General features: G+C 38.2%; 1 protein-coding gene and 1 pseudogene across 1 annotated transcript in view; both read left to right on the forward strand.

Moving 5' to 3' along the window:
• Ppme1 (protein phosphatase methylesterase 1) overlaps positions 1-18,678 on the forward strand; it is a 53,718-nt gene that overhangs the window by 21,629 nt on the left and 13,411 nt on the right. Inside the window, exons 4-8 of the mRNA XM_052157623.1 lie at positions 5,112-5,169; positions 5,440-5,491; positions 9,046-9,200; positions 11,696-11,786; positions 12,520-12,585. Coding sequence (XP_052013583.1) covers positions 5,112-5,169; positions 5,440-5,491; positions 9,046-9,200; positions 11,696-11,786; positions 12,520-12,585 — 422 coding nt within the window. The remainder of the gene's footprint in view (positions 1-5,111; positions 5,170-5,439; positions 5,492-9,045; positions 9,201-11,695; positions 11,787-12,519; positions 12,586-18,678) is intronic.
• LOC127665171 (matrin-3-like) lies at positions 12,593-16,577 on the forward strand (annotated as a pseudogene).

Here is an 18,678-nt window from a genome sequence, read left to right on the forward strand (position 1 = left end):
CGGCTTATCCCACTGATCAAGTGTAATTTATGCAATATCATGCTGTTTCATTATTATAGCTCTGTAATACAACAGGAAAATCATGGTTTTGAGATTTTGGTTTCCTTAGCAAGTAAACCAGCAAGTAAACTTGTCTCTTCTAAATACATAAAGCTACCATGATTCAGTCATTAGGCCTCCTCTTTCAGGATTTTTATCTTTTCCTAATTATTTTCTAAGGGATATCTACCTCTAAAAACTATCAACAGATTATGTTTTTGCCTCCTAATTCTTCACTGTAGAGATTAAATTTTGACATGAGAAGCTTTGTGGTAAGGGAGAATCTTCAGACCACTTCCAAGTCATAGTGACATGTGTTAAGTTCCTTGTTATACTATGTTTTAAATTCAGTATATTATCTCTTAAATTTACAGAGCACACCTGGCCTTTTTGGAGGCAAAGATTTTAGCTTATTTATGTCTGCTAAATTATGCATACTTAAGGATGTTTTGTTCTTGAATTACTAACAATACTAGTCTGATATGTAATGCAACTGCACCGAGGTGATCAGTAAGTGAGGTCATGGGATCCTGGAGAGCAGACTCAGCTGTATTATTCTGGAATGTCTCCATTTAATGTCTCTCATGGAGTCAATGCTTCATACTCCTTCCTGGACTGTGTTTGTATCATTCCCAAACAGGATTAAATGTTGATTGCTATATTCTACTTAAGAAAGAAATAATGTCATTTATTATTTATTTGTTTGTTTGTTTGTTTTGAAGCAAGGTCTTATTATGTAGCTCTGATAGGCCTGGAATTCACTATGTATAGCAGGCTAGCCCCAAACTCAAAGAACTCTGCCTGCCTCTATCTCCCAAGTGCTAGGATTAAAGGCCTGCACCACCGTGCCTACCCCTATGTCTTTACTAAATAAGTTATTTATATATCACTAGTAAAGAAGTTCTATCATATAGTTAGAAAGCTTCCAATTCTAGGACACATGGCCGTGTACCTAAAGGGATAGAGGAGGAGGTACGTCCCATGTTTGGGGTGCAGTGAGATCCCTGAGCACAGACTGCCTTGTTCAGTATTGTGTGCCTTCTGCTTTCACTGTCTAGGAAAATTATTTCACAGAGACGTGCCTATTCTGCCTCGTGGATATATCCTGCTTATTTAATCACTTATCAATCGTGTCATTATTCATGTCTCTCCTGCTGTGAGTTACTTGGGTTTATTCCTGCTATTTGCTAAGTTCCTGTTCACATTTAACTGTCCCTATATTCACAGATATGCTCAAAAACTTGGGGAATTCTGACCTTTGGAGTCAAGGCAATTGCTAGAGTACTGGCTTTCACATGGCCGTTTTTATTGAGATGCTGAGAGCTCTTCCTCCAGTTAGATTCTGTAAATGTACAATTTGTTTGTTAAATGATAGTAGAAATGAATCACAGTGACTACTAATGAAGGTATTTCCCCATGGGTTTGTTCTCCATCATAGCCTTTTATGTCATCTTTCCTTGCCTCATAGTTTGGGACCAGTGAGCTCCAGGGATCACCTACAAGGAAAATAAGCAGCTGCATCTCCCTAGACATTTGCCTTGTGTTAGATACCCTGCTCAGTGTCTAGGTACATAGTCCCATTTAATTTTTCTGTGATCCTTTCACTTTAGACAGGTGAAGATATTGAAATTTAGAACAATACCATAGCTGTAACAATAACAAAATACAAGCAGAACACTGAGTCTAGACAAAAACTTACGACATTAAAGAATAATACATGTTTGTAATACATGTTTCTCTGCATATTCAATGCTTGTCAGGTACAAATACTGTGCCATAGTTTTTCAGCCTGTTTCTCAAGGCTGGAATTATCTGAGATAATTTATAGGATATCAAAGTAATCCTGATTCACACACACACATACCTTGGAGACTAGGTCTTGCTTTGTAGCTCAGGCTGCACTTGAACTCTGTCTTCCTGCTTCAGCCTTCCCACTGGTATAATTCCAGGCATGTGCTACCCTGCCTGGCTCTAGCTAGCGCTTTCTTCCAATCTTGTCTCTAATTCTCTTTACCATAGAGTACCCACAGTGTTCCAAAACTCAGTAGAGATAAGCATGGCCCCTCCTCCAGTTCACTTAAATCAGAATTTCTGGTGGGCTTATAGTGCACTCCTCAAAGCTCCTTAGGTACTTGCGTCAGGCAGGCAAGAGTGAAGACTGCCCTGTTTCTATCATGTATTGGCTCTTTGGCCATGGTGAGATACTTAACTCCTTGTACAATCACCTCGCCTGTAAAATGATGAGAATTGTTTCTGAAGAGTTCTGAGGAGTAAATTAGATAATGCATTGGACGTACTTAGATTGATGAACAGTACAATGGAAGATTTGGTAAATATTAGCTGCCATTGAACTAGTGTTGAGAGCAAACTCCCAAGGAGGAAACAGTTGGGTAAGTCTGATTCTGAACTTGCTGTTTTTCACTTACTTCAAAAAAAAAAAAAAAAAAAAATCAAAATTGTCCTGTTTGAAACAAGACCAGAGAAGAACTCACTGACAAACACTCTCACCTTCATCCATCAGCCATGGTGGTCTGTGAAATTGCTTTGCACTCATTTATGTTTCTCTTTGGTTCTAACCATACAGAAATGGGAACAGCACAAGTGCAGAGGCACTGCCTATGCTCTCCTCTGCTGTGACGTGACTCCGTTGTGACCGCTTTAGATATCACTGAGAAAGATGTATTTAAATAAGGAGATAAAAAGCTGCTTTTAATATTCTTGTTATTGTTTTCTGATGGGCACGTAGTGGTTATAAATCATTAACAATTATTGACCTCAGATCTATCTTTTATTTGTTTGTAATAACTTTTAAAAGTGTGGAACAAACAATTAATCAGATTTCATAAAATTTTGTTCCATAACTTTATATTAAAAGTGTAAATTTGTTTTTTGGCCTACAAAGTTGTACTATCACCATAGTGCAATCAATAACTTCTGTAAATGAACAAATTTGTCCCCTTGCAGGGACAAACAGCACAATATAGTAGAACTTCAGACTTTTGTTACCTTTAAAGAGATGTTCACTGAAAGTAATAGAAGTAAAAAAAAAAAAGGCTCTTTTTTTTTTTTTTTTTTTGGTATAATTGAAGAATCTGGCTTGTCCAGTTTTCTGAGAAATCTCCAGACTGATTTCCAGAGTGGTTGTACCAATTTGCAACCCCACCAGCAGTGGAAAAACTGGACACGTCACTTCCAGAGGATCCTGCTATACCACTCCTGGGCATATACCCAGAGGATTCCCCAGCATGTAATAAGGATATGTGCTCCACTATGTTCATAGCAGCCCTATTTATAATTGCCAGAAGCTGGAAAGAACCCAGGTATCCCTCAACGGAGGGATGGATACAAAAAATGTGGTATATATACACAATGGAGTACTATTCAGCCATTAGAAACAATGAATTCATGAAATTCTTAGACAAATGGATGGAGCTGGAGAGCATCATACTAAGTGAGGTAACTCAGTCTCAAAAGATCAATCATGGTATGCATTCACTAATAAGTGGATATTAGCCTAGAAAATTGGAATACCCAAAACATAATCCACACATCAAATGATGTCCAAGAAAAATGGAGGAGTGGTCCCTGGTTATAGAAAAACTCAGTGTAGCAGTATAGGGCAAAACCAGAACAGGGAAGTGGGAAGGGGGAGTGGATGGGGGAACAGGGGGAGGGAAGAGGGCTTATGGGACTTTTGGGGAGTGGGGAGCCAGAAAGGGGGAAATCATTTGAAATGTAAAAAAAAAAAATAAAATTTCATAGAAATAACAAGGGTAAACTAGGTTTACTAATAAATAAATAAATAAATAAATAAATAAATAAATGAAAAAGAAAGCTAATGTATAGCAATATTATTGTAGTTAGGAGTTCATATTGCATATTCAAAACTTGTGTTTTGAATCTCAAGTATTCTCATCCTTCCAAAGATAATTATTAATATAGAGGCAAAAATTACTAGTATAAAGGAACAAAAGATGCTAATAGAAAGGTTTTGTATTGTAGGAGTTAATTTACTATATACAGATATCAAGATATTTTAAATGTATACATTTTATTTGGAAATTATATTTTAGTAAAAAAAGGAAAATGAAAGTTGTACTTCCTTCCTTCCAAAATAAATTATAATTTTAACATTCTTTCTTATAAAAATTTATTGATAATTCAAAAAAAAAAGAATCTGGCTTGTCTTCTGATATATGCTTATGTTATCTTGGTAACTTACCATGATGCTAATTCTGGTTTTACTACTAACTTGTTACATGAGCAAACACAAATGATTCCCTTTTTCTTGGTCTCAGTTTTCTCATTCTTAAAATGTGATGGATAGACTAAACCGTTACTTTATTCTTAAAGTTAAAATACAGAGATAACATTTGCTAACTGTGATGTATGACTGTCACAAAATCTAGCTCCCTGAGGAAGAAGAGTTAATTGAGGTCTCCTCAAACCTCTAAAATTATATCCTGTGATATTTATACTTCCTGTCATACTATATAACTGTAGCACAGCTTGTCTATACTGCTGTGGCCATCAGTAGGTTTCATGACTCAAGGGTCATGTTCATGTAATTCCTGAGCCAAAATTGTATTTCCAACTGATTCAAAATCCTTATCTAGGGGATTCTGGCTTTAAAATAAAGAAAAGCCATCCAGGAAACATGGATGAAAACCATAGGCCAGCATCTGGAAGTACGTACACTGTAAGGAAAGGCTAGGAAGAATGACTTTAAGGAGGGGTTTGGATAAAGTTTATTTTTAAGTTGGAGACTGACCACACAATGTGTATATAATAGAGACTCATTATTCTTTTATTATACTTAAAAGAGAAACTTTGGGATAAGACAAGTTTTCTTTTCTGTTGGGTCCCTATTTCATTACTCCTGGTTTTGTGATTCCTATCACTGAAATGCATGTATTTATTTATTTATTTATTTATTTATTTATTTATTTATTTATTTATTTTAGGAGAAACTAAAGTCAAGAATTCTGAATTATAATCGCGGTTCATTTGACAAAAGTTATTGGTAACTGGGCAAGCTCTGTACCTCTTGTGTTTTGTTCTTTTCCTTCCAGGCAGCGATCATCAGTAGAGTACAGTGTAGGGTTGTGGCTCTGGATCTGCGAAGCCATGGTGAGTACACCTCCTCCCAGCCTCTTTAATAAGCCCAGACATTAGCAGTGTTGGCAGAAATGGATATTTTGGGAGGAATCATAGCTTGTAGGTAGACTACTATAATTGCCATCTTCAGAATAGCTAGCCATAAAGATATGTCTGGAATATAGAACATCCTTGCTAAATCTATCCTTAAAGTTCCTATTTCATTACTCCTGGTTTTGTGATTCCTATCACTGAAATGCATTTATTTATTTATTTATTTATTTATTTATTTATTTATTTTAGGAGAAACTAAAGTCAAGAATTCTGAAGACCTGTCAGCAGAAACAATGGCAAAGTAAGGAAGCAAATACTGACAAATTGCCTGAGTCTTGACACCATCATAAACAGTAGTGCAGTTTTATTATGCTGCTGGTGAAATTGTTGGACAGTCCTTAACACACAAATTTCATTTCTGTTCTCCCTTCTCTGTTTATCTTTATTAATATCTTTCTTGGTTTATCCAGTTTGGTGGTTATCACAAAAATTGTTTAGTTTGTGCAGGCTTTTGGAAATTTTCCTTCTCTTGGTAGAACTAAATGCAATGTGGATATGTTTCTTTTATGGATGCCTGTTTAGAAAGTATTTGAGTATAAGAGCCTTGAATGCACGTTAAGGTAGCCTGCATGTTTTCATTAGCTAGTATCAGAGGAAAGTAAGGGCAGGCTATGGAAGAACAGCTACTTAGAAACTGGGCCTCTAAGTCAAGTAGTGTATATTCCGTACTTCTCAGTGTGTTCACTCACCAGCGTCATATGAGAGCTAGCAAAAAATGAAGTGCATTGGAAAGACCCCAGACCTGCTTAATCAATATCTTAGCATTAAAAACCTAGACATATAATATACTTTAAAACGTTTTTATTATTTATGGGTATAGATAGTTTGCCACATGTTTGCCTGGTCCCTGCAGAGGATGGTAGAGGGTGCCAGATGCCCTAGAACTGGTGTTACAGACAGTTATGAGCTACCATGAGGGTAATGGGAACTGATCCTGCAATTTCTGAAAGAGAAGCCAGTCCTCTTAATGGCTGAACTGTCTCTCTAACCCTAGTATGTACATTACTAAAACAGTGATCTGGTATAGTCAGTCCCGTAAATGGTATTTAAGAACCATTGCCTTTATTAAGAATAAGGTCTAAGTGATTGATCAATCACTTTTAGATTGGGCTAACACCTTTCCTAAGCTTAGATATGATGTTGGTGCATTTTATATATTTTTATATATATGAATTCTTGTCTGCATGTATCCTTCACACCAGAAGAGAGCATTGGATCCCATTATAGGTTGTGAGCCACCATGTGTCTGGGAATAAAACTCAGGACCTCTGGAAAGGCTGCCAGTGGTTTTTTGTTGTTGTTGTTTTTTGTTTTTTGTTTTTGTTTTTTCACAACAGAATTTCTCTATGTATCCCTGGCTGTTCTGGAACTTGTTTTGTAGACTAGGCTGTTGTCCTTGAATTCAGAGATCCACCTGCCTTTGCCTCCCCAGTGCTAGGATAAATGGCACAGGCCACAACTGCCTGGCTGCAGTCAGTGCTCTTAACCACTGAGCTATCTCTCCAAGCATTTTAGACCCTGTCTACCTTCATACATTTACAACTTTCTTAGTAAATGTCTGACTCAGTTAATACATATTTTAAGATGTGGAATTTGATGTCTTCCAGAAAATTTTATTTAATTCATTTCATCCTTACCAACTAAAATTTTATTAGAATTGAGGATTATTCTGGAAGTTGTACACTGATATTTGTTCTAAACTTTAACCTATTTTTTTAAAGATTTGCCCCCAAATAATAGAATCATAGCCCACATGGTTTTAGATTAATTAACTGAGCCAATTATCTGTGTGTAACTACATATATATCTTTACATAGGAATGAACATAGTTTTTTTCTGTTCTGTTGTATTGATATATAGTAATACTACTTGGTTTTCCTTTTCCAAAACTGTAAAGTCTCCTATGTTATTTGTTCTAGAGACTACTCCTTATCTAAGGCATCTTTGTTTTTGAAATAGGCTGACTTTATGGAGTCACTGTGGATCCACAGTGTGGATTCCAAGCAAAGAGGATTTAAGTATATTTAATGTGGTAGCCGAAATCTGCAGCTTTTTTCCTTGTAACTTTAGTAGAAATACAGTGATATTCTGGTAGACCCAATGAACTTAATTTCTGGCTAATTTTACAGTTGATAAGTGTCTTAGGGTTTCTATTTCTGCACAAAACATCATGACCAAGAAGCAAGTTGGGGAGGAAAGGGTTTATTCAGTTTACATTTGGTTGCTGTTCATCACCAAAGGAAGTCAGGACTGGAACTCAAGCAGGTCAGGAAGCAGGAGCTGATGCAGAGGCCATAGGAGGGGTACTGCTTACTGGATTGCTTCCCCTGGCTTGCTCAGCCTGCTCTTTTATAGAACCCAGGACTACCAGCCTAGAGATGGTACCTCCCTCAAGGGGTCCTCCTCCCTTGATCACTAATTGAAAAAATGCCTTACAGCTGGATTTCATGGAGAAGGCATTCCTCACCTGAAGCTCCTTTTCTCTGTGATAACTCCAGCTTGTGTCAAGTTGACACACAAAACCAGCCAAATCAATAAGTATGTCTGAGTTTCTTAGAGAATAGTAGAAAGGACCCTTTCAGACAAGGTTGTTGAAGAATGACATTAGATGACACAGAAAACCTGTAGTGCATGACAGGTACTTGTCTGGCATTGCTGCATCGCCACAGTGGTTTATTAGGCTCACAGGTCTAGAGCCAGATACTAGTCCTGGACTATAGTGTGGTGGAGGATTTCACACGGTAAGACAGCTGTAGGCCAGAGAGAACGCTCTTCATAACAGTCACTCCTTTATTACTCTAGAAAGCAGTTAATCCACTCATCAGGGCAGCCACTTAGGATCCAGTCACTTGTAAGTCCTGCCCTTTTCTACTATTATCTAGAACAAAAGCCAGCAAGATTGTAGACTGAAGCTAAGTACAATGCTTAACTTTTATCAATATTTGCTCTTCCAACAGAGATACTGCACACTTGCAAATAATTATACTCCACAATATGTGAATTTGAGAAAGGCATTTGTTGATCATATCTACACTGAATAAGTTTTAATTTTTCCTTGCACTAAATAGCACTGCTTTTCACAGGGTATCTTGTCTTTAGAAGCGACACTGCTGTAAAGGAAACTTGGATTTTCTTTCTTTTATTCTTTCTTTCTTTTTTAACTTTTTAATTCTCTTTTCAGCTGAGTCTTTTCATTTGAATAGCACTTTACCTTTTGGAGAATAGTTTTACATTTACTTCTCACTCATTTCTCAAAGTAACTCCTGGAAATTGTCCTCTGACTTCCATATGTGCCTGTACACATGCACACACACAAACAAATGTAGAACAAATACATTATGTTAGATGACAGAAAAAGCTCATAGTGAGTCTGATATAGCTCATATAGAAGCTGATAGTCATTCTGCTACCCCAAACTTTATTGCATTATTCATGGAAAAACAGAGACTTAGAGTAAATTATTTCTCCAGAATGCCAAGCTTAGGTTAAACATACAGTTGTATATTTATATGATTGTACTAAATTTGTAGGATGATAAAAGGACGGTATAAAAAAAGATCAGAAATTTAGGGTTCTTAGTCCTTAACTGGCCATTTATCTGGAGAACTAGGTATGTGACACTCTTCATGGATACTAGGGACCATGCATGCAGGCTCACATAGGGGTGTTTGTAGAGTGGCCCTGCAGTCTTTACCATTTCCCACAACTATTAGTTACAGTCCAACAGAAGGAATTGAGAAAGAAAGCTATTTTTGGTGTCTTCCTTGGCATTCTCCGATTTCTCCCTCTTTGCAGAGATGTTGGCAATGTGGTGGAAGCCATGTACGGAGACCTCCCTCCTCCAGTCATGCTGATCGGGCACAGCATGGGTGGTGCCATTGCAGTGCACACAGCCGCAGCTAACCTGGTGCCAAGCCTCCTGGGTCTTTGCATGATTGATGTCGTAGAAGGTAAGCTTGCTCAGGATTGACCAAACCAGATCCAGTCCTTCATAGGAGGCCTCCTGGGTCCATTATTACCTTGGCCTTAATTTATTCTCAATTTTACTCATCTCGAAGTGTACCCCTATGTCTTTGTATCTTTATAAAATTATACAATCATTTTTCATGTTACTAGAAACTGTTCAACAACACCTTTTTATGGCTAAATGATATTTCTTTCTTTCTTTTTTTTTATTTTTTATTTTTTTGGTTTTTGGATTTGGGCTTTTGGAGACAGGGTTTCTCTGTATAGCCCTGGCTGTCCTGGAACTCACTCTGTAGACCAGGCTGTCCTCGAACTCAGAAATCCACCTGCCTCTGCCTCCCAGAGTTCTGGGATTACAGGTGTGTGCCACCACTGCCTGGCCTGTATGATATTTCTAATCATGTGTATATATGTCTTAGTTTTATTTAACCATTTAAAAATAAACTGCTTTTTATTTTCTGACTTACCCTGAGAATCTCACTGCTGCTTATACGGGTTAGCTATGTTTATTGGTGTGTGCCAAACAAGGAGTGAATTTCAGTGGTCAAGAATTGCTGAGAGCCATATTGGAAGCTAGCTTGTTTTAATTCTTGCAATGTTATAAAATTGCATCTTTACTTTTACCCAAGTATCACTGAATTTTGCTATTACCAGGAGCCAATACATAGAGTTGACTCAGTGTGATAGTTTTTGTCCCTGTAACAAAATATCTGAGATAAGCAATTTAAAGGAGGAAAGGTTTTTGGCCCACAGTGTCAGGTTTTGGTCTGTAGATAATGGGTCCATTGCTTTTAGGATGTGGAGAGTCAGCATATCATACAGAGGGAGGGAGACTGTATTCCCAGGGCTTGCCCCAAGTTATTGCTTTTTCTAAGTAGGTCCTGCCTCCAAATAGCCTGCTCAGTATGCACTCAACAATGGATTACTCTGTCAATGAAGTTAGTATCTTCATTATTCAGCCACCTCTCATCCACACATGAACCTTTTGGGGAAGAGTCTTCCTGTGTAAGTGATGGCAGTCCATCATTGTGCATGTGAAGAGTAATATGAGTACTGCTCACATGATGATACAGGCATAGGCAAAGGTGAGTAGGACTCTAAGAGCACAGGAAATAATATGAAAAATTAACTTCTTTAATTCTATGATGGACTTCAGAATGGGAAAGGATCTCTGAAAGCTATATCATAGTGGAGATTAATATCCAATATATAAATATATATTATATCTAGTATGTAAGACATATACTATATATAAATACAATATATATATAAATGTATATGTTGGATATTAATATATGTGTATACACACACACACACACACACACTTATATCATGTATATGTAAAATTCAACACCAGAAGGTGATATCATCTAGTCAGTGAATAGGCTAAAAAAAAATTAGTTCTCAGAAGAAGAAAAATTCCCAATAAAGAATTGAAAAAGTATTTCATAATCCTTAACCATCATGGAAGTGCAAATTAAAACTTTTGAGATTCCATGAACCCTAGTCAGGATTCCTGTCATCAATAAAACAGATGGTTCCTTGGCAGTAAGGATATGAGGAAAGAGGGACCTTTACTCATTGCTGAGTAGAATGTAGCGCACTGGAAATCAGTGTGGAGATTCTTCAAAAATTGGAACTACCATATGACCCACCTCTACCTATTTGGTAGAAATCAGTATACCAGAGACACACCGATTGTATAGCTGCTGTGTTCTCAATAGCCAGGAAATGGAACTAGCCTGAATGTCCAGTATAGATGCAATAGATAAAGAACGTGTGATACATATGTGCAAAGAAGGTTTATGCAGCCATAAAGAAAAAGGGAAATCATGACATTTACAGGAAAATAGATGAAACTATAATTCATTCTGTATCTTAAAGATTTATTGTTGTGAAGAGACACCATGACCACACAACTCTTATAAAGGAAAACAGTTAGTTGGAGCTAGCTTACAGTTTCAGAGGTTCAGTACATTATCATCATGGTGGGAGCATGGCAGCATGCAGGCAGACATGGTAGTGGAAGAGCTGAGAGTTCTACATCTGGATCTGAAGCCAGGAGACACTCCCTGTACTGGGCGGAGCAAATTGTGTGTGTGCGCGGGGGTGGGGGGGGGTGGGGGGGGTGGGGGGGGTGGGGGGGGAGGAGGAGAGAGAGAGAGAGAGAGAGAGAGAGAGAGAGAGATCATCACAAGAGGAGGACAATGTCTTTAGGTGGAGAGAGGGTAATGGGTTATATATGATAGGAGAGCAAAAGAGGGGCTCTAACTGGGGGGAGAGAGCCAGCTGAAGTGGGCGTGGAGCTAGGGAGGGAGTAGTCAGGGAGGGGGCGTGTGCGCTCAGTGGCAAAGCATGACAGACCTCATAGAGCCAGGATTTTGTGTATTAACCCAGAAGGGGAAGATGAGTATTTAAGACAGTTTGCAAAGCAAGAAAACAAAATAGTTTATCGATATGTTTAAAATTTTTGTTTCAGGTACAGCCATGGATGCACTTAATAGCATGCAGAATTTCTTGCGTGGTCGGCCTAAAACCTTCAAGTCTTTGGAGAATGCTATTGAATGGAGGTAACCCACAAACCTAAGTCTTAATTTTAAATGTTACATTATAACCTGCCCCCCTTTCCTTCCTTTCTCCCTCCCTCCCTCCCTCCCTCCTTTTCTTCCTTTATTTTTTCGTCAGCTCAGCTACTAAGATAAACGGGTGAGTTTCCTTTTCTGTGATAGTATATAAGGAAATATATCAAAGCAGAGTATTTTTAAATGTTTCATACTTGCTGCAGTCATCTGTAAAGTGTGCCTTTCTAATCCATTACCTCCTAGGATATTAGTAATACAGGCTGCCTGCTGTCCAGCTGGCTTTGCCCTGAAGGTGAGGTCTTAGACAGGTGTCTGCGAGGTAGTCGCCTCCGCTGAAGCTCCATGGTTTTTCATTCACCTTCTGTGTTTCACAAAAAAAAATAATAAAGAAATGGCAGATGGAGTTTCTGTTCTGGAATGAACAGGGCAGGTGGAGACTCCTCTTTCTAGAATTATTTGAGTTTGTGATAAAATAAAAACTTGGAGTAAATAGTTTTTATAAAAATTGCTGATAGAATTGCCTGTGGCTTCTGTTAAAGGCTGTCAATCATGAATATATTCATTAGTCCAATTAATAATTTTGTTAAGTCTGTATGAAGTTTACATGGTGACTGCAGCTTTTTGTTAGATCCTACGGAATCTACAACATTACTCATTCCTTCTGGTATTGTGCTGAGATGAATGAAGAGTAACCACTCCTTTCTTATTTTTTCTTTACTAGTGTGAAGAGTGGCCAGATTCGAAACCTAGAGTCTGCCCGTGTATCCATGGTTGGCCAAGTCAAACAGTAGGTCTTTTATCTCTTTGCCTGGTCAGAGAATAAGAGATAGGAGAGAATTTGATTGTTCCTTTATTTCTACACTTACTCTGCCATACTGGTAAATGCCTTCATTCTTTTAGAGAAAAGTACGAGTTCTGTTTGGCTGGCCATTTTTGTTTTGCTTTTATAAACCCTAAAGCCTTATAGTGTCCAGAGAGTCAGCATTTAAACTAAGTATCTACTCTAGTGTTCCTGTGTTAGCAGCTCTCCTGTCACTGAGTGAAACTGAGCTAGGAAATTAAAGTAGAAAATTCTGGCAGAACTAGAGTAAAAACCACAGATATGTTAACTAAGAAAGCATCCGTCCCCTAGAGCAGGTAGGAGTGCAGGAGCTAGATGAAACTCCTAGTGGTATTGTTGAGTACTTGCTATGACAGGGACTGTGTGGCAGATTCAGTCTTCAGTCTTGTTTGTAAGATCCTGAATTTCTGAAAAACTCCATCTTAGTGTAATTCAAGGAACTCTGACGTGGTCAATGCCATTTTAGTGTTTCAGCTAGTGGCAAGTCTTGTTTAGTCTGTATGCCTGTTTACTTCCCCTAGGCATAAATGCCTTGAAGCAAGCACTGCCCAAATCTGATTACTTCTGCAAGAATTCATTATGCTCTGGAAAAAAAGATTAAACATAAGAATAGTGACATGCTCCGCGTCCCGTTCACTGAGAGAGGTATCTCTCCTTTTCCCTCTCCCTTCCCCTAAGAGTTGTCTGCTGGTTCTCAGCTTGAAGAAGATTCTACAGTCCTTATTGATCCATTTTCTTGGCGTTACCATTTTTGAAGCAAAATTAACCTAGCTTTCTAGTTTGAGCTTTCTTTTTGGCTCTCTTTTAAAACATTTTCTTTTCTTTTTTTGATCTATAAAATAGACAAGAGATAGTTCTACAATGTCCAAGTCATTCCAGCAGTCATCTCTTGGTAGAGATTCACAGGGTCATGGGCGTGACCTGTCTGCAGCAGGACTAAACCTTCTTGCTGCTGCTACCCAGTCTTTATGCCAGCATCTCTTGGAAGGATGAACCAGGGTACTGCACGCCTTGCTAGTTTAATGAATCTTGGAATGAGTTCTTCATTGAGTCAACAAGGAGCTCATAGTGCACTGTCTTCTGCTAGTACTTCTTCCCATAATTTTCAGTATATATTTAGCATTGGAAGTAGAGGTCCACTCCCTTTGTCTTCTCAACACTGTGGAGATACAGACCAGGCCAGTAATATTTTGGCCAGCTTTGGTCTGTCTGCTAGAGACTTAGATGAACTGAGTCATTATCCAGAGGACAAGATTACTCCTGAGAGTAATCTTCTACAGCTTAAAAGGAGGAGAAGTGAAGAAGGCCCTACATTGAGTTATGGTAGAGATGGTAGATCTGCTACATGGGAGCCACCATACAGAGTACTTAGGGATGATTGGGAAGGAAAAAGGCACTTTAGAAGAGAGAGTTTCGATGATTGTGGTCCTAGTCTCAACCCAGTGCTTGATTATGACCATGGAAGTCATTCTCAAGAATCTGGTTATTATGACAGAATGGATTATGAAGATGACAGATTAAGAGATGGAGAAAGGTATAGGGATGACTCTTTTTTGGTGATCCCTCATATAACTATCTGGCCCCTTACAAGAGAGATCTCTCTTTGACAACAAAAGGGGCACTCCTCCAAGTAGCAATATTGAAAACATCCATGGACTCTTACCAAAGGGTTACCCTATCTGTGCTCTATGTGTGATATGCCAGTTCATTCTAATAAGGAGTGGAGTCAACATATCAATGGAGCAAGTCACAGTCATCAATGCCAGCTTCTTGAAATCTACCCAGAATGGAATCCTGGCAATGATACCAGACACACAGTGGGTGATCCATTCATGCTGCAGCAGTCTACAAACCCAGCACCAGGTATTCTGGGACCGCCACCTCCCTCATTTTATTTTGGAGGACCAGCAGTTGGACCAAGAAGAAATGTGGGTGCTGGTAATGGGAACCTGCAGGGACCAAGACACATGCAAAAAGACAGAGTGGAAACCAGCTGAGTTGTTCACATGGATTTTCAGTGAGGAAAAAACTTGAGATACCAGCTATTACAACTGGTAGAACCATTTGGAGTCATTTCAAACCATCTGATTCTAAATAAAATTAATGAGGCATTTATTGAAATGGTGACCACAGAAGATGCCCAGGCTGCTGTGGATTATTTTACAACTATACCAGCATTAGTGTTTGGCAAGCCAGTGAGAGTTCATTTATCCCAGAAGTATAAGAGGAAAAAGAAACCTGAAGGAAAACCAGATCAGAAGTTTGATCAAAAGCAAGAACTTAGACGTGTGATACATCTCAGCAATTTACCTCATTCTGGCTATTCTGATAGTGCTGTACTCAAGCTTGCTGAGCCTTATGGGAAAATAAAGAAGTATATATTGATGAGGATGAAAAGTCAGGCTTTTATTGAGATGGAAACCAGAGAAGATGCAATGGCCATGGTTGACCACTGTCTAAAGAAGGTACTTTGGTTTCAAGGGAGATGTGTTAACGTTGACCTGTCTGGGAAATATAAAAAACTGGTGCTGTGGATTCCTAACAAAGGCATTGATTTACTGAAAAAAGATAAATCCCAGAAAAGATCCTATTTTCCAGATGGAAAAGAATCCCCAAGTGATGAGAAGTCCAAAACTGACGGTGCTCAGAAGACTGAGAGTTCAGCTGATGGTAGAGAACAAGTAAAGTCGGGTGAGGATGGTGAGAAGGGCACCAAGGACGACCAGAACAGGAGCCCAGGATGCTTCTTGAATCTGAAGATGAACTGCTTGTCAATGAGGAAGAAGCTGCAGCACTCCTAGAAAGTGGTAGTTCAGTGGGCGACGAGCCCGATCTTGCTAATTTAGGCAATGTCTCTTCTGATGGGGAAAAGGAGCCTTCAGATAAAGCTGTGAAAAAAGATGCAAGTGTGTCAGCAACATCCAAGAAAAACCTTAAAAAGGTGGACAAGATCGAGGAGCTTGATCAAGCAAATGAAGCTGCATTGGAAAGTGGGATTAAAAATGAGGAAAACACAGAACCAGGTGCTGAATCTGAGAGTGCTGATGACCCACACAAAGACACAAGTGAGAGTGAGGATGGCCAAATGGTGAGAACAAGGAGGAGTAGACAATTCCAGATGAGTATAGAACTGGACCATATCAGCCTAACGTTCCTGCTGGTACAGACTGTGTGACACCTAAAACAGGGTTTTACTGTAAGCAGTGTGTACTCTTTTATACAAATGAATACTTAGTGCAGCAGCCTTCCTCATTATCAGAAATTAAAGAAATTTCTGAATAAATTGGCAGAAGAATGGAGGCAGAAGAAGGAAACTTAAGATGTACAAGAAGCTTAATTATTTCAAAGAAAACAATGGTTCTTTGATTTTAATGTTAACCTTTTTTAAAATTCAATACTGATAGTTAGAAAACTACTCTTGTTTTAGTGGAAAATAATAGATGTCTGTTCATGTGTTTAAGTGTTATAGCAAAAAATACACATACGGTTAAATTAATGAAAAAGTTTTTATTTCATCAGAGTGACAACAGACAGAAGTACTTCCTAGAGATTGACTGTTGTAAGTAAGCTATGGAAAACATCTTGCACCACTAAGAGAAAGATAGCATAGTATACCATTCAGAAAAACAAAATGTAGTAGTTTGAGGCTTCAAAAAAATGTCAACTTTGATTCCATTCAATAAAGAACAAAACCAATTTTTTGTTCTTTATTTTTTTGTATTTTTTATTACTTTTCATCTGAAACATTCCACATTTTAATCTGAGCCTTGCAGACTTTTCATGTGACTTTGGAAGCTGTGTCAGTTGCGTTGCATTTTTAGAGAACTTCATGTGAGGTTGGATATTCAAATGCAGGTGCAGTTTTCTTTTAATGTCATGCTGTTTAGATGATAAGAAACATTAAGTAATTGGCTTTGGATTTGTTTTTTTGTTGTTTGTTTTTTGTTTTTGTTTTTTTTTTTCCTTTGAGTTCCTATTAGGTCTTGTATTCTTTTTTTTTTTTTTTTTTTTTTTTTTTTTTTTTTTTTTTGGTTTTTTTCGAGACAGGGTTTCTCTGTGTAGCCCTGGCTGTCCTGGAACTCACTCTGTAGACCAGGCTGGCCTCGATCTCAGAAATCCGCCTGCCTCTGCCTCCCAAGCGCTGGGATTAAAGACGTGCACCACCACCGCCCAGCAGGTTTTGTATTATAGTAGTCAATGTTATTTCAGTGAAATGTAAAAATATTCCCGTTCTCTTTGACCAGTATTGATTTCTTGAGAACCTATTGCTTGTCACTTGAATCCTGTAGCTGTCATACACCTCTGGTATAAGCAACATTTGATTTTTGAAGTGTGTAAACCATCTGTATTTTCAAGATATAATTTTACATTTCTGCATTTCAAAAACAGTTTGGCCATAATTCTAGACGCACACTTCTAATTCATGTACCTGCACATGTGACCTTTGTGAGCAGAAATCTGCATGTATAATCTGTGTTTACTTGTAACTCTCTGGTTATATACTGCTTATATCTGTGGATTCAAGTTACTGAAGTGAATACCAATAAAGAAAAAAACCATGTTGATTGGTTGGTTAAACATGTATGAAATGTTAACCAAAAAAAATAAAAAAAGAATAGTAATATTATCGTACTTAAAAACCAGAATCTTAATTGCATTAATTAATATAAGCAGTAATATTTCTGATTGTCTCAAATGTTGGTAAATTTTTGATTTACAGATAATAGTTGTATGCATGCATATGTACATGGGTATAGTATAATAAATATTTCAATATCATGTATATTTTATCATGATTAATTCAGAATAATTAGTATATTTCTTATTTTAATGTTTTTTTAATGATAAAATCTTCTTTTCTGGCCTTTTTGAAATATGTTCTACATATTGTTAGCTTTAGTTGCCTTGCTGTTTAGTTCATAAGTTAAAAGTGAAAATCAAAATAAAGGATGGATAGATACAGGAGCCGTCTGTGGACGCGACTCTTAAGTGTCTGCACCGGCAGGCTTGGCTTTCTCTCTCCTTTCCTCTCCTCCCCCATTGCCATGTACAATTTCCCACTATCTAGATTTGTCAGGACAATCCTTTCACTGTAATTAATTTTGACTTATGGCTGAAGAAATGCAAATTCAGAAAAGTAAATGACTTTTGGGAGACCACACAGCTAGTGGAGATAGAACTGAGATCTAGGCTGTGATGTGTTGGACTTCAACGCCTATAGTGTACATTTTATGCTTACAAAAGGTAATTCCAGTAATAGTATCAGGGAGAGAGAATGCAGACGTTTGGTGCAGGTATGAGATTACCCACTTTCAGTGCCTGAAATTCTGAAGTTGGATGTGTGTGAATGGTGGTAAGGCATTGTGAGGAAGCTGCATAGGTTATGTGCAGTGATTTTATATTTATGTTTTTATGATTATGTTCAATGATTTTAAATTTAATTTCAAGTCATATTTCTCCTCACAAAATACTTAGTGGTGGAGGGGAGAACATGTCCATTCTACAGTGCAGATATGGAGTTCACAGGACAGCTCAGGTTGCTTTTCTCCTTCTGCCTTTATGTGGGTTTCTGGGGTGGGCTGCAGGTTGTCAGGCATCTGGGCAAGTGCACTTCCACGTTGCTCCATCTGTCTGTCTCATGTGAGTGTGTATATGACTGACTGTTGTGTGCCTCTGCAGCCTAGTCACACCTTTTTTTTTTTTTTTTTTTTTTTTTTTTTGGTGTTTTGGAGACAGGGTTTCTCTGTGTAGCCCTGGCTGTCCTGGAACTCACTCTGTAGACCAGGGTTGCCTCGAACTCAGAAATCCACCTGCCTGTGCCTCCCAGAGTGCTGGGATTACAGGCGTGCGCCACCACCGCCCGGCCCTAGTCACACTTTTAATGGTGGTAGCACTGCCTTGAGCTTTCTTATCCCTGGGCTTTGGATTTCAAAGGACACAGTGTTTTGTTATAATAATTTTTAAAATGCATTTGTTCTGTGTACTTACTGTGAAACTTGACATGTCAAGTTTAATAGGACTGTTAGCCTATGACTAACA

This window comes from Apodemus sylvaticus, chromosome 1 (assembly GCF_947179515.1).
Source record: "Apodemus sylvaticus chromosome 1, mApoSyl1.1, whole genome shotgun sequence".
NCBI classification, from domain to species: domain Eukaryota; kingdom Metazoa; phylum Chordata; class Mammalia; order Rodentia; family Muridae; genus Apodemus; species Apodemus sylvaticus.